Raw genomic sequence first — 15,860 nt, forward strand, 5'->3', positions numbered from 1 at the left:
TATATATTCTATTTTATTTCAGCTGGAGCAACATCACAGACTGAACGTAAAACTACAGAAGGGGGAGTAAGAAAACGTCTTGCGTCATTCTTTTCTTCAGCAAAGAAGCTAGTTTCAGGTTAATATAATTTATTTGTTAGCTCTAGCGATGGTGGTTATTCAGAGTAATAGTTTTTAATTATAAATGCATTACTTCATTTGGCTATTTTGTGCGATTATGTTAGGTGCATGAAAAAGGCTTTTAATATAATATGGTTTCTGCAAATTATCGTCCATTTTTAAGCAAATGTACACTCTTTCACGCTGTGAACCTACTTTAAACGATTTGAGCTATATTCTCCTTAATTTATTTTAATCATCAATAAATCCCTATTTTGTGTATAAGATTTTAACCGCAAATATTTGAGTATAATCAGTTATGTCGAACGACTATGGAAAATATATACCAGGATAGTTCATTACCAGTAATAAACATCTTAGATTGAACTATTGAAAATTCTAGCCAGGCAAAAGTTTGCTTTTATACAAGTTTCCTGTCATGCTGATCAAATTACTGCTTCTAAATTAATAAAAATAGTAACACCCCGCAAATCATTTCAAGTTTTATATTATTTATATATTAAGCAAATCAAGACTTGACTACCACTTCTGAATAAATATATACAAATAGAAGTTTTGTTATATAACAAAGGCTAAAAATGGAATCTCTTTTTCCAGCATTCACTATATGTCTGTCCAAATGAACTTAACGAACCAGTGTCTTAATCTTAATGTTGTACTATGCATGGTTTAAAACGCTAATTTCTTGTTAAGAACACATGCTTTTTTCATGGAACGACACAAACGTTTAAGGATTACAATTAACTGTATTATTGTATCCAATTATTTGCCAGTATTGTCAAATTCAACACTTAAATCAACAATTTTATCAAAGCTCTAACATCACAATAATTACTCTGTCACTTAAAAATCGTTAGAGCGTTTTTCTGTTGTTTTTTTACAAGTTATTTTCGAAGAAAGAAATAGCTTTTTCTACAGACGTGTTGCTAATGGTCATATGTTTTAAATTTGATTGAATTGCCCTACTTGCCAACTTTTCCGACAAAACCTTCATACTGATCAGACTGAATCTGATCTTCACTCATAAATGACTTTGACCTTAATGTTTGAATATGTTTGCTGTACTATTTTTATTAATATGTCGATTGTCTAAATGCTTGAATACAACAGTCCTTAGAACAATATATCAAAGTAGATCATATTGACTATGACTTTCACTAATCAATGACCCTGACAATTAACATCAAATTATTGAACAGTATTTAATACATGTATTTGCTATAATTCGCTATACATAAATTTTGCTATTTATATATGAGTTCTCTTTAGACCTGGCTACTACTAGAGATAATATTTGAAAGGAGATTGAACACAATTTGAAATTTGACTCAAAAATGACCATTATTAAGAATGTCAATTTGTTGTAATATCACAGTTTTTCCCCCATTATTAGCTATAGCTTTGTAAGTAATAATTTGATTGTTTTCATACTTGGGCACGTATAAAAAATTGTGATACAGGACATTAAAGTTGATTAAAAAGAACTTGATATTGACCTTAATTTTACAATGACACTTGTCAAGTGTGTGAATTTGGTAAATTGGCCGTCACTTTCTAATTTATTAATGGATTTGATTTATACTATGACTTAAGAACACTGATAACAAAACTCGTATTAAATGTAATTTAAACATGACCTTGACTTTTTCAGGTAAAATTGTTGAATTTAGTTTGGATTGTAAATAATTATTTATTTATTGGACAAAAAACAATATGACATTGACAAATTATTGACTTCAAGCGTAAATGTCAAATTATTGAGAAGTGCATAAAATTTCATATCTTTGCTATGAATTTCATTTGAAGTTTATTCATATCAAGAAAAAACACTTATTACTGGACTTGATGATTCATTCAAATGTTTCCTTGACTTTTAAATGAACTGGTCCATCAAGATCAAATATGAATGTTTTTTTTACTTAAAATATTTCATTTTTAGGAGTATTTTCTACTACAAAATTCTTCCTCCGATGTGTATGACTTTAGAATTAGTTATCAATTTAAGCACATTTTCACCAGTTTTGTCATTTTCAAAACATATATCAAAAGTTATGTCAGCATTAGCCTTCATATACCAACATTGTCATATTTAGCACTTACAACACCACCAGTCTCATTTAACCAACATTGTCATCCTAAACAATGTTATTAGTAGTATTGTCAGCCACAGCTCTTATGTCAACATAATTGTTGTTACGCTTTAACTTCAATATCATGGTCATCATGAGCAATAATATCAACAGGAGTGTCAACATTAGCAGCTAGATCAACCGAATCAGCTTTTATCACCATTATTTCATCCTAAGCTCTAACAACACAAACATCATCATACTAAGAACTTATATCAAATCGCTTTCATCCACAGATACAAGATAATAAGCAGTTATAGAGCATTGCAAAAATAAACGCATAAAAAAGGATTTTATTAATATCCTAAAATGCTCACTTGTATTCAATGAATAGATATATAACTACTGATAAATAGTGTTCATCATGACTCACACCATATTCATTTCCATATATAAAATAAACAACTGTTAAAGTGATGTCAATTAAGCTAACAAATTAGTACTTGGTTGAAGCGGAATGATAAGTAACAAAAATATTTTTTTTTGTTGTAAGTTTTTTAAATTTATCTTAGCCATTATATCATACAACACAACACTATATTATACACATCATACAACACTAAAATAGAGTACAAATCTGACACTTGCTGTTATAAGTACAACATTATTTTGTGTTTAAAGTTTTTTTTTAATTTATCTTAGCCATTGTATCATTCGAATCAAACCATTTTTAGAGATCTACAAGGCAACGTTATATGCCAAATATAGAGGCATTATATTTATCCATAAAAAGATGTTTTTCCTATACATTTGCCTACATAAGGGTGGCATTGGACATTTTTTAACTGATTCATATATGTCAAGTGACGCTGAGGCGCACCACTATTAACCACAGGGGCATCATTAATATCAGATGAGGTTTAAAATGTAATGATTTATGTTATACATATCAGCTCTCAGCATTGAAGATTCACAAAATATGACTTTAAAGTGTAAAAGACTATATTAAAGTGGCCACTAGAGCGAACAATTACGACATAATGAATATAATTAATACCAATCTTGTACAGGTCAACAAAGCTATTCGACATGCCAAATTTCTAAACACTAGACATTCTAGTTTCACTATTATTGGACTTCAATGGTTTTCCAATACAAAACTTTATTTACTAACTGACACCTGAACCTAATGAAACTTAAATTTGTTTTCCTATGTTAGTCTATAAAAATCATGTAGTCCACTGGGTTGTGCAAATGTTGATCTCAGGAAGCCCAAACCTATGTTCATATATGCCGAGTGTATAAAAAACTGTTAACCTATTAATTCCAAGTAAAAATTGACTGGACGTACTTAAATATTTTAAATTGCTTGGTTTAGGATAAATGTTCGATGATTTATGAAACTTTTTTAATTCGACCGAAGCAATTTTGGTATGTCAGAGAACAAGACTACTGATATTCTAGCACTTGATTTTATCACAAGCATATCCTTTAGCAGACTATTTCAACCAAAATAAAGGAAAATGTCGAAAACTGTATTTACTTCATTTGCTCGATTTTAGGTTTCGCGAATTATTACTTTCGCAAATTTGAGAGGAAAAAAATCGGCGATTAAACACACGATACGGTGTTTGCCTCCAGAGTCTTGTCCGTTCAAAACACATAGCTTCTAAGAACCGGGGTTAAGGCTCTATTTTGCTATTAGCAAGAGTAAAAAACACTTTGCATCTTGTTAAATATACCAATAATCTCTTTTTATTTTCTGAACAGAGACAGTCACAAGTAAAGTTACAAGAAAGAATCCCGCGAAAAATAATACAAAAGAATCCGATTCTTCACGACAAGCAGGTTAGTTATTTGAAGTTTGTTTCATTAGGAGAAATACAAAGAAAAACAAATCACTTGAACTTGTTTTAAATCCAAATATTATTATTTGATACAGCTTTCAGAACTAATTATGAATTAAGAGCTTTAAAAATAATTAGCTATGGCGAAAATCATTTCACAATTTGAGTGATTGGGGCTTGAAATCTTAAGGTCTAGATATTTAACATACTGATCATTTCATTATCATATTCACCAGCTTCCAATTTTACTTCTTACATTTTACAATTATGATCTGTCTTTTGCTTTCTTAAATCCCTCATCCTAATTGTTTCCTGAAACTCAGCCTTTGACAAATTTTGAAGTAAAATTGATTTAAACGACTTTACCTGAACCTTGGAGCATGATATTACTTACAAACTTAATTATATTCTTAAGTAAAACAACCTGTCACATTTACATCCAGCAAAATAAAAATGACATGGTGTTGCCATTTTTGAATAAAAACCTAAAGATTTACATAAAATTCTGCCTTGTCGAGTCCACAGAATCATCAAGGAAGTTTTCGGAACTCAAATGACTTTCACATTTTTTTTTCATGTAACAGGAGTTAAAAACTATCACGCTTTTATATTGCCTAGCGGAAAGAAACGGCTATATACGGATCACATTCCCATTGCCCATCCGTCTGGTCATTTTCCGTTCGTTTCAAAACGTGTGCAAACCAGTCCTCAAAAATCTACAGTCTCTGTTTTTTCAAAACTTTACAGGAATGATCAGTTCCAATTCTAATTGTGTATATCGTCGAAGTTTTTTTGTATTTCTGTACTATCTTCACTGTTCATTTATCGTATTGAACTGCACTATCTTCACTGTTCATTTATCGTATTGAACTGCACTATCTTCACTGTTCATTTATCATAATGAACTCCACTATCTTCACTGTTCATTTATCGTATTGAACTGCACTATCTTCACTGTTCATTTATCGTATTGAAATTCATTGTACTTTATCAAAACATACAGTTAAAATTACTCGGAAAAGCATCATTTGAATTGTTTAAATAAATACTGAGAAATGAAAATCTATATTTAAACTTTAAATTTGAAGGGCTTGATTAAAAAAGCACTGCATGTCCGTCCTTCTTTCTGGATCCGTATTTTACAACTGGTTGGTAAAATTTTTTAGCATTGGTTTAAGCCCTCCTAACACAAAACACATGGCTTACCCTGCAAATGGTACATACAACCGAACCAACTGTGGCATTATCTGAGTTATGCTCGTGCCATTTGAGTGTATCTGTGTAAGCAGTGTATGATTTTTTTAAACTTAAAAAACTGATACGGATGCAAGCCCTATTATGATCATATAAGCGACTGTACAAGATCGTAAGAGACCGTATATACAACCGTTTTTGAAGTCCACTCCACGAGTGACCCCGTGTCAAGATGCTACATAAATCGTATGAAATCATTTGAATGAACAACTCAGTCAGTTCTGCAAAGAAATTGAAATATAACACAGCTGTAGTAGTTTCCTAAACTAATATGCTTTCCAAGAGGGGTAGATTGAGTTCTACTAGTGTCATATCTTTAAAATATTAATGACAGTAGGTGACAGTAACTTTGATACGATGAGACAATGCCCTGTGATAGCGGCAAAAACATATTGCGTAAACGCCAAGGTCCAAATTTAATCAAATGATTTGTCCAAATCTGAAACTTACACCAGAGCAAGTATCTAGTCTCTTTTTTTCAAAAAGCCAAATCGTACACAAGTTTACATTCACAACGCTTCAGAATCCAAGATGGCGTCCAATATGGACGCTGCTTTTATGCAAAATGGGTATACCTTATTGTATATGTGATTGTGGTAAGTTTTACAGCAAAGATTATGCCGTTTTCAATTAAAAAAAAGGTGAACAAACAGTTTAGGAATGATCATGTTAAAATTAAATAACAATGAAATATATTACTTTTTAGGATTATGTCTTAAATGTTTCTGATAAGGTTAACTAAAAATAACAACAATATTCCAAGTAGCTACTAAAATTCTTAAATTGTTTTGTTTTTCATACATACTATGTGTGTTTTAAGATGTTATAATAAATGAATACAAGTATACGTATTTGCATACTTTATAAGTTATATACTTTGTTAAAGTGGGGTAACTTCACCCCAAAATAAGAGAAAAACAAAATTTTATTTTACTTTATTTATAATTTCATGCAATGATTATCTATTTTCATGTATTTTTATTGTTTTCAAGTATTTTTTTATTATGTTTCGGTGGGTGGGGTTAAATAGAAAAAATGCGCATATTGTGACCCACAGTTAGGTGTATCGAATTATCGAAAGCTACTGGAAGTATTGAAATATACTTAAATTCTCTTAAGTTGTTATAATAAAAATGTATAAGTTGTTCATAGCAATGGAAATGATATTAACTTTTTTTAAATAAAGGTATATTTTGTTACGTTAAAATATATATTTCCGGATAAGCTCTTTTTTCAAACTTGGTTTTTGGATGTTGAACGTATTTATTATCCCTTATGTACAGACTCGATCAAACCGAGTCTGCAATTCTCTTGTAATATTGTTGTGATTGATTTTTCCGAGGGATCACTTTGTTTCCAGATTTTTATACTTCACAACAGCAAGTGTCAAGTGCTGTGTGGCAGCTGGAAAAAGTTGCCTCATACTTCACTTCAGTGTTGTTTTATTTTCTGGTCCTTCGGGAGCATTGATGTCAGCACTATAAAGTGTTGAGAATTGAGTACCACTCAAGCCGGTGCTAGGGGGCATGAGGGATGTTGCACGTATTCATAATCCTCATGTGCAGACTCAATCAAACCGAGTCTGCAATTCTCTTGTAATTTTGTTGTGATTGGTGCTTCCGAAGGATCACTTTGTTTCCAGATTATTTTTTTCAACATGTATGCATGCATGCATGTGTTTTTATTGTTTATAATCCAATCAAATTGCAGAAAATGTGTTTACGCATTAATTTTCATTTATATGCACTTTATTGTTCTCGAGTATTTCGAGTATGGTGTTCTGGATAAAATTAAAAGACAGAAAAGAATATGTGTATCGAAATACTTAAAGCTAACAAGAAATACCAATTTTTAACCCAAACTTTATTATGTTGTCGTAAAAATAGGAATATATAAGTAAATATAATGTAAAATATGATAAACAAGATCAACAAGGAAAGGCAGCGCTCAATGAACTAAGCCTCCACCCAACCTCGAAATTTTCGAGTATTTTTGTGCCTTTACTTCTGACCCCAAGATTTGAAAATGTCATCTTCGGATCTAACCACGGCTTGGCATATTCATTTATCAACTTTTTGCTAGAACAAGATTGAAGATAAACGTATGGGACGTTCAGACATATGTACAGACAAACGACCCTATTAACCGCACTTGTTTAGTTGGGGAATGACAACTGAAGCAATCTTTAAAAGGTAAAGCACTAAATAAAGCAGTTTTAAAGAAAGTTAAAATGCAAAAACACATCATACTCGTACAGAAAAAGTTTAACTTTCCTTTATTTTAACAACCTTGAGCAGCCTTATATATGATGCCATTGATGACACAACTGCATGAAAGCATGAACTGTAATATTTTTATGGACAGACAATATTTAAAGACAAATAATAGCAGTTGGTCCATAATATTGCAATAACTTTGATATAATCTTCCTAATTATATCCAATTTATTTTGGTTGAATGGTGCATTAGTTAACGGTAAACAGATATATTTTTTTATAATGTTGTACGATAACATAAGCAAACGGTAATTGAAACAAGCCTACAGTCTAAGGCCAGTATTCGTTCTTATAAGCATATTCAAATCCGAGTAAAAAATATCATATGAATGGTATAAAGCTGAAGTGATAACAAAAAAATAGTATCAGATAGAGAAATGTGAAGGTCAAACATTATATATCACTGTCACAAGCTAAAACTTTTAGATAGACAAATTTCAATATTCCAAACACATGAATAGATTAATGACACACATAACATTTGATAAAATCATGTTCCAAAAACATGCAGAGCATAAATCAGTAATTTTTTGACTAACTAAAGCTGTATACCATGTATCTTTCACGTACGATATGATATCAATGCATTTATAACTTTTAAGCCCGGTTTAAGAAAACAAAATAAATGAGCGGCACAGCGGAAGAATATTTGAGCCATATTTGAAGAAACTCTTACCAGGATTAGGGTTTGACATCAAATTGTCTGATATTTGACCTTCAAGAGTGCACTTGACCTTAAGGCAGTACTGTGGTGGCAGAGGTGCTACATCATCTTATTGATGTTAACATTTGAGCTATGATTGAACTTATCCTAAAAGGGGTTACATTATTGTCAAAGCACACACAAAATTGTCTAATATCTGACCTTCAGATGTGACCTTTACGATTTAACCTTTAGTAAGTACAGCGACAACGTTGGTTATATGCATTGCATTGCTGAGATATATACATATTTTCGTCCAGTTTAAAGGGTAAAGTACTTTAAGGCAGAACGACACAAATTTGTCTGACAACTACGGTTTTTTCGTTATGGCCAGCGCGTTTCCTCTGAGAATGATCAGCTAAAAACATGACAGTATGTTGGTAACAGTACAATGCCGGTGGTCATATCTCGATCCAAGTAAAATGTTTTCCTAGAATTCTAACCATTGATGACCGAAAATGACCGGATGCTATTTTTTTTATTTAGCGGTGTCAGACAAATGACCATTAAACTCATTGGCCTGATACTGACAAATTATCACTGCTAATGTTCTGTTTCAACATGTAAAAACAGTCTAAAATATGCATTACATAAATCAAAAGAAGCAGATTGATAAATAAAACTGGACATGTTATAATATCTATAGCTGGGTAACATTTTCTCCTTCACATATCTCAAACATAAAATATAAAATAATATTTGTTATTTTAAGCCCTTCATTAACAGAGTATGTATAGTTATATACACATGATGTTGTTGGCCTTGACAATGAACACAACTTAAAGCCTTCAGTGGGTTTTAAGAAATCATACTATATATAAGTTTAATCTAGGATATCAAATGTGTAATTAAGTAGAAAGGTACAGTATTAATGTATAATACAAACTTAGTAAAAAAAGTATTCATTAATTATAGTGACATGATTTAAAAGGTATAAAAAAAGAAAGTCAAATTGGTTGGAAAAAATCAAACACGCTTGTTCAAATGGGCGTATATGTCACCATATGGATCACAAGTAAAATATCTTGAAAATCACGGAATATGGTTATTATATAAAATATCTGTTTGAGTATCTAAAGGTATTTTTTCGTCTGTGGATTGACACAAAATGGCATACTCTTTGTTGTAAAATTTACCATGATATGATGTATACCCGTTTTGCATGAAAACGGCGGCCATTTCGGACGCCATCGTGAATTCTGAAGCGCTGTGAAAGCAAAATTTTGTATGAAAGAAAAGACTATATGCTTATAATATAATAGTTTACTACATAAATAACATTTAATACTCCGACCAGTTATTGCCAATGTACAAACGAATGTTATATGCTTCTGCTCCACTTGAATAAAATAATGATTGTCCTCTGAAAAATCTGAATGGAAAACAGAAATTCTTCAGTTTCACATGTATAACCATCGGCATATTTCGCAAAAATAATTTGATCACTTAACAATGTTTAAATAGGGCATGCCTATTATAGTTGATTTGCATGAATGGGCCATAAAAACAACGGGGAGGGCCATTTTTTCAAAGGGGTCAAAATTTACAGGACACCATCTAATAAAATAAAGTAATTTCTTGCATTATTTGTTGAATAGAGATTTTTTAAAGGCAACAGAAAGTTTGAGCGATATTTCAAATATTTAGATCGTAATAAATATAAAACAAATGTGATGTGAATCTCAGCAAATCGTACATTAAAGGTTCTTGTACCTTTTTTACTTTTTGAAGGCATTTTAAAAGTAATTTTGTTTTATATCAATTTTGATGTGCTGTTTTTGATAACTGTCAGGTATAATTTCTGTAAATGTTTATGATAGTATTTCTTTGATTTGTCTACTCAATTTATTATCCTTTTAAAATTAGAAATGTGCTTCAAAACTAAAAAATAAATGATTAACCCATCGATTCTCTAATTATTTGCAGCCTCAACTGAAACTGGAGGTGATGAATTTTATCAACTATTGCAAAGGCTTGAATTAACAGCAACATTCCCTGGTAAAATTTCTTTGAGGGATGTCATAGCAATTGATTTTGATGAATCAAATGTCCTGAAAAATAGCACAATAAACTTACCCGATATTCCTTGGTTACTTCTAAAGCGCTTGATGTGCGTTCATAGCGAATCGAGAGATATAACAGTGTCAGAAAGCGATGAACATGCTTTGGATTTAGAACATTCACTCTCCTTTTGTTCGGAAGTACCAGGAGAAAATCAAAACATCAGCCCGTTAGATATATTCACTGTTGTTTTTCAATGTTGTGATCCTGTTTTGAAGCAGGTTATTGTCCAAAAATTGTATCTGTGTAAACTTGCTGTACCCTTCTTATATCAACATTGGGAAAATAATACAAAACAGTCTCCAACACTCTCTATTTGGCCGTTGCGGTTCCTGGTCATAGAAAATAAGCAAACACCTACTAATATACATCAAAAACAGGATAGAGAGTGTGATGTTCTTGAACTGCCAACAAAAGTATTAGCATTTGGAAGGTTAGGTCATTCTCGCTTTTCAAAATCGAAACTGATAAATAGTTTTCTCTTAAGTCAGGGCTGTAACACATTTTTTAATAGAGACTGTCCCTCTGGCATGTTTTCAAGACATATAAGTAATGGACAGATTGAGATGTTTTGGTTACCAACCATCGATAAAAGTAAAGATATATTTAATCATGCAATGACATTTTTAAACTTAAGGGGTGATCTTGGCAAACACTTTAGTCCAGATATTTTGTACTTCATAGCAAATTTCATAGATTCAATTGTTATGGTCGTAGAATTAGACATAGTTTTAAACCAAAGTAAGATTGTTGAAGATGTTCTTCTTCAATTTTCCTCAGTTATTTTGATAATTCCGGACCATTTAAACAAAGATGCAGTTAATTTAGTTAAGAGTTTTCATAGTGGCGTAATTTTATTAAAGCCAAACATAAGTTTACGAATTTTGAGTACACATATACGCACTGTCGAGCAGAATGTCGTAGATATGCTATCACGCATAACTAAAAATATATTAGATCTGCTTGAAAAAAATAAAACAATGTCTCTCGAAGAACGATTATCGCAAGCAAATTTAGCAACAATAAAAACAGACGAAGAGGACGACGTCTGTCAACAATGCAAGATAGAAGCTTCGAAACTTATGGAACAAATGAAAGCTGAAGGAGAACCAAGTGGTTGGAAACAACATTTGACACCCGTTCATAGTAACTTTTCAAAGCAGTTAGGAAAGTTATTAAAAGAAAGGGAAAGAGAAAGAGATTTTGTAGAAGGAGGAAACATAGACGTAAAAATCATGACAGTTAGAAGACAACAAATTAAATCGATAACCAAGTATGTTAAAAGTTTCATTCACGTTCTTATTAAAAACCGCGATCACCCTTTGATTCTTAATTATTTTCTTTGCTGGTTACATTTTCAAATTGAAAGGGAAAAACGCCAAATATTTCCCTGTTTGGTGCATGCAATACGAATTGCTTGGGAAAAACTAAAATCATTGAAATGCGCTGAAGAAAAGGTCAAAGACGAGATTATAGAAAAACAAGAAACTGCCATTTCAGATTTGGAAGAACAGCTTGACAAAGAGTCATTTACAATTCAACATTTCTTTCGTGAAATTGGTCATATAAATGAAGCAATTTTAGAACTCAAAGAAGATACAACCGAATTAGGATTACCAACTTTACACCACATGTCGAATATTGTCAGCCGTCTTGTTGTTGATGGACACCATTTCGAGCTGATTGATGGTGAAAGCTTTTACATGACTTACCAATGGAATAAAGCTGTCCTCAACAATGTTGATTCATGTATTGAATCTAGTAAAGTTATGACACTCGGCGTTTTAGGTTTGCAGAGTTCTGGAAAGTCAACTCTTTTAAATACCATGTTTGGATCCCGATTTCCTTCTAGAACCGGAAGGTGTACTAGGGGAATACATGTCCAGCTGATCCCTATAAAAAGTACCAATTTGGCCGAAACCACTTTATCGTTTAGCTATGTTCTTATAGTTGATACAGAAGGTTTGAGGTCACCCCAGTTAAGTCATCTGCATCATGAGCATGATAATGAATTGGCTACCATTATAACTGGTTTAGGTGACATAACAATGCTTACTATAATGGGAGAAAATACAAGCTAAATAAGGGATGTTCTTCAAGTTATTGTGCATGCCTTTCTACGACTGAAAATGACAAATGAAAAATTAGATATAAGGAAATGTTGTGCATTTATTCATCAAAATGTACCTGATACGTCCGCAAGTGAAAAAATGATAGGTGGTTTAAGCAAGTTATTGCAGACTTTAGATAAAATGACAAAAGAGTCCGCGAGAAGTGAGGGAATTCTTGACATCACAACATTTAACCAAGTCATTGAATTTGACATAAATTCTCAAGTGTGGTATCTAAAGAATTTATGGCAAGGGAATCCACCAATGGCTAGAGTGAATAATGAATACAGTGACAGTGTAGTGGATATAAAATACAATATATTGAAGAAGGCTTTGTATATGAAAGACAAATCATACAAAACATTGACTGATATGATTGAACAAGCGCATGATTTATGGAAAGGCGTCCTTAATGAAGATTTTGTTTTCTCTTTTAGAAATAGTCTTGAAATTAAAGCTTACATGCAAATGGAGTGTGTTGTGCAAGCTGAACTTTGGCGACTTGAAAGCATCATTCGTGACAAATTAATACAAGAATCGCAAATCAACTTTGCTACGTGTGATCAAAAGGATGATTTACGGAATGTATCACACAAACTGACAAGCTGGCTTCACGACCTCCTTTCAAGTGAAAAAATCAAAACTGAAGAAAATATTCAAACATATTTTGACGGAAATAAATATAAAGATATCATTATTCAATGGAAAAGTACCCAGACAATCCGTGTGAACTTATTATTTGAAAAACTACAACAAATTATCAACGAACATGTCGAAAAAAGCCAAGTGAAAAGATCATTAGAAATTCAAACCGTGGCATGTCAAGGGAATCACGAAGAAGAACTAAGAGAAAGATCTTTGGCAGTTGCAAATGACCACAAAGGTCATAATCTATCTAACGAGAAGATAAATCAGCTTTTTGACGACATTTGGAAAGAATTCCTTCACCAGCTTGATACTTCTTCTACAAGCATGGAAAAACACAGAAGGAGCATGCGAAATATTTTTACAACGTGCCTTGAGAACCTTTTGAAAAATAATAACGCTTTGCTTAAGCAAGCTTTGAAGGAGTCCAATTACTTGACACCATTATCAAATGTTAAAAAGTTAGCCAGTTCGTTTAGTGAAACGGGAATCAATGAAACAGACATAAGCTTTGCCATGATACAAAGGAGGGAGGCATTGTTTGGGTTCTCTTATACACTGAAATATGTCGGAACCAGAGTAAAACAAATATTCAAATCAGTTGACGTAAAAATAAAAGAACTTTGCCAAATTAATGATGAAGTAACAGAAATGTCGTGTAGTGTACGAGCTATTTTATCGGGAGACTGTCAATACACTTTTAAAGTGCCGTTTTATGTAAAAGTGTATGTACATGTAAGCAGGCATGCTCATCCAATATTCGAAAGTCATAATGAAAAGTATTTTGAAAGTTATGGCACTGCTGCTCTTCTTGCAAAATACAGAGCTCAACTGAAGATAAGTTTTGAGTCTCATTTACGTTGCAGACTTTTTGAAGATTTAGTCGCAGAACTATTTTCAAATATCATAGAAAGTTTTGCTGAAGAATGGACATTACAAAGTCTCCCGAATAATGTAACTGATAGCCTACATTCTCTCCTTCCGAAAGTTAAAAACAGAGTTATTATTGAAATATGCACAGACCTTTTAGAGGAAGGCGATTTTGATAATTTTGTGAATTACATAGTTGATCCACATGCGTATGCTACTTTATGGATTACTAAAAAGGCTAACCAATATCTAGATGAATCAGAGTTTAATGTCTTAGAAAGTACTTCGTCATCTTTGCTACAGAAATTGTACATAAGTGTTCGCAAATGTGTTAATGATGTCAAGAAAAAATTTGAAAGGACATCACCGCCATCAATGCAAACGTGGATAGAATCTTTCCAAAACTCAATGACATCGTCTGATTTTCGTATTCCATCTGAAAGTTTTCGGAACATAAAAAAGGAAGCATCATCTGGTATACATGGTAAACAAAATGTGGAACACTTTACAACTAAAATTTTACAACATTTGGAAGGTTCTGAAAAGAAACTTAAATCTAAGTTTAAATCACAGAAGAGTCACACAATAACATGGGTAGGTTTTAATCCTATATCACGTATTATAAAAAAGATATGGGGATGTACCGAGAAGTGTGTTTTTTGCGGAGAACCATGTGCTAAGGATCAGGCTCATGACGGGTCTACACACTACTGTATACAACATCGTCCATCATGCTGCAGGGGGGTTCGTGACAGGTATTCGAAAATAGCATGCTTGGAATCATGTGAGTTTGATGTTCAATCAAACACAACACATACGTGCTCTGTTTTCAATTATATTTGCAATAATGAAAAACGAAAAGAATGTGGCAAAACTCATTTTTATAGGGACTTCAAAACATACCTTCCGAATTGGGACATTGCTCCAACGTCTAATATGCATGATTCATCTAAATATTGGATGTGGTTTGTAGTGACATACAAAGAAGATCTTAAAAAGCTCTATAATTATAAGATCAAAGGAATCCCCTCAACATGGAACAGTATAACGAAATTAGAGGCAAAAGAGAGTCTACATAAAATATATTCTGCATAAATAGCTTCTATTATAAAAAAAGCATTTGAAAGAAAATACTCACGAAATTACATAAATTTTATGACGCAAAATATAAATAGTTGAACATGATAATAAAGTTATTTTATCGTTTCTTGGCAGAGCTATTATCCTTATCTTTACGCGAGCAAGACAATATAATTTGTAAAAAGTTGCACGTACTTTATTTCAAGATTCTTATATTTTTTCTAGATTTTTGGATAATTTAGTCCGTTATTAATTGAGTACCGTTCAAGCAGGTGGTAAGGGGAGTGAGGAATGTTGAACCTTTTCGTTATCCCTCATGTAATTTCTCAGTTAAACCAAATTTGTAATGTCCATGTATGTTTCTGTTTTCAATGCTTTCGAGGGATCACCTTTCCCTGATATTTAATACAAGGGTATATTAGTACCTGTCCAATTTATTTTCAGTCACTGATATGCATTTACAGAATATAGGAACTTTAAAGCTTTACTTTATTGTGAATAAAAAAATATCGCTTAACGTTTTAAACATGCAAGAAAATATGTTGAAAAACTAATAAATCTATGTTACTTCTTCCGTTTCTTCAGCGGATTTAATACCGAAAATGACGATTTTAAGAATTTATGTTTTTTTTGTGGTAGATTGCTACCAGTAAGCTACTTTATTTGTAATTTAAATGGCTAGAGGCTTTTGAGTTCTAGGACAATAACAATTTAGTAATCCAACTTGCTAAACACATTGTTTACAAGTGTTGACAATTTCGTGCCTGAGATGCAAAAAACGGTCTTACGCGAAGCTTCAACCGCAAATCAAAGCATGCATAGAT

At 32.1% G+C, this 15,860-nt stretch overlaps 2 protein-coding genes across 2 annotated transcripts in view; both read left to right on the forward strand.

Moving 5' to 3' along the window:
- The window catches only part of LOC132731505 (interferon-induced very large GTPase 1-like), a 31,653-nt gene extending 17,917 nt beyond the window's left edge, over positions 1-13,736 (forward strand). Inside the window, exons 7-9 of the mRNA XM_060717702.1 lie at positions 23-118; positions 3,960-4,037; positions 10,196-13,736. Of these exons, the coding sequence (XP_060573685.1) occupies positions 23-118; positions 3,960-4,037; positions 10,196-12,411 (2,390 nt within the window). The 3' untranslated portion in view covers positions 12,412-13,736. The remainder of the gene's footprint in view (positions 1-22; positions 119-3,959; positions 4,038-10,195) is intronic.
- LOC132731494 (interferon-induced very large GTPase 1-like) lies at positions 12,460-15,051 on the forward strand. The gene is made up of 2 exons (XM_060717693.1): positions 12,460-13,069; positions 13,268-15,051. Exons 1-2 carry the CDS (start codon positions 12,460-12,462, stop codon positions 15,049-15,051), a joined length of 2,394 nt encoding a protein of 797 aa, XP_060573676.1.
- Positions 15,052-15,860: the final 809 nt, after the last annotated feature.

This window comes from Ruditapes philippinarum, unplaced genomic scaffold, assembly GCF_026571515.1.
Source record: "Ruditapes philippinarum isolate M1 unplaced genomic scaffold, ASM2657151v2 ctg4930_1_1_1_1, whole genome shotgun sequence".
NCBI lineage: Eukaryota > Metazoa > Mollusca > Bivalvia > Venerida > Veneridae > Ruditapes > Ruditapes philippinarum.

Coding starts and splice junctions, on each gene's coding strand:
- LOC132731494 (XM_060717693.1), top strand. CDS start 12,460: ATGACAAATGAAAAATTAGATATAAGGAAATGTTGTGCATTTATTCAT. Junction 13,070..13,267: donor GCTTCACGACCTCCTTTCAA/GTGAAAAAATCA, acceptor TGGCATGTCAAG/GGAATCACGAAGAAGAACTA.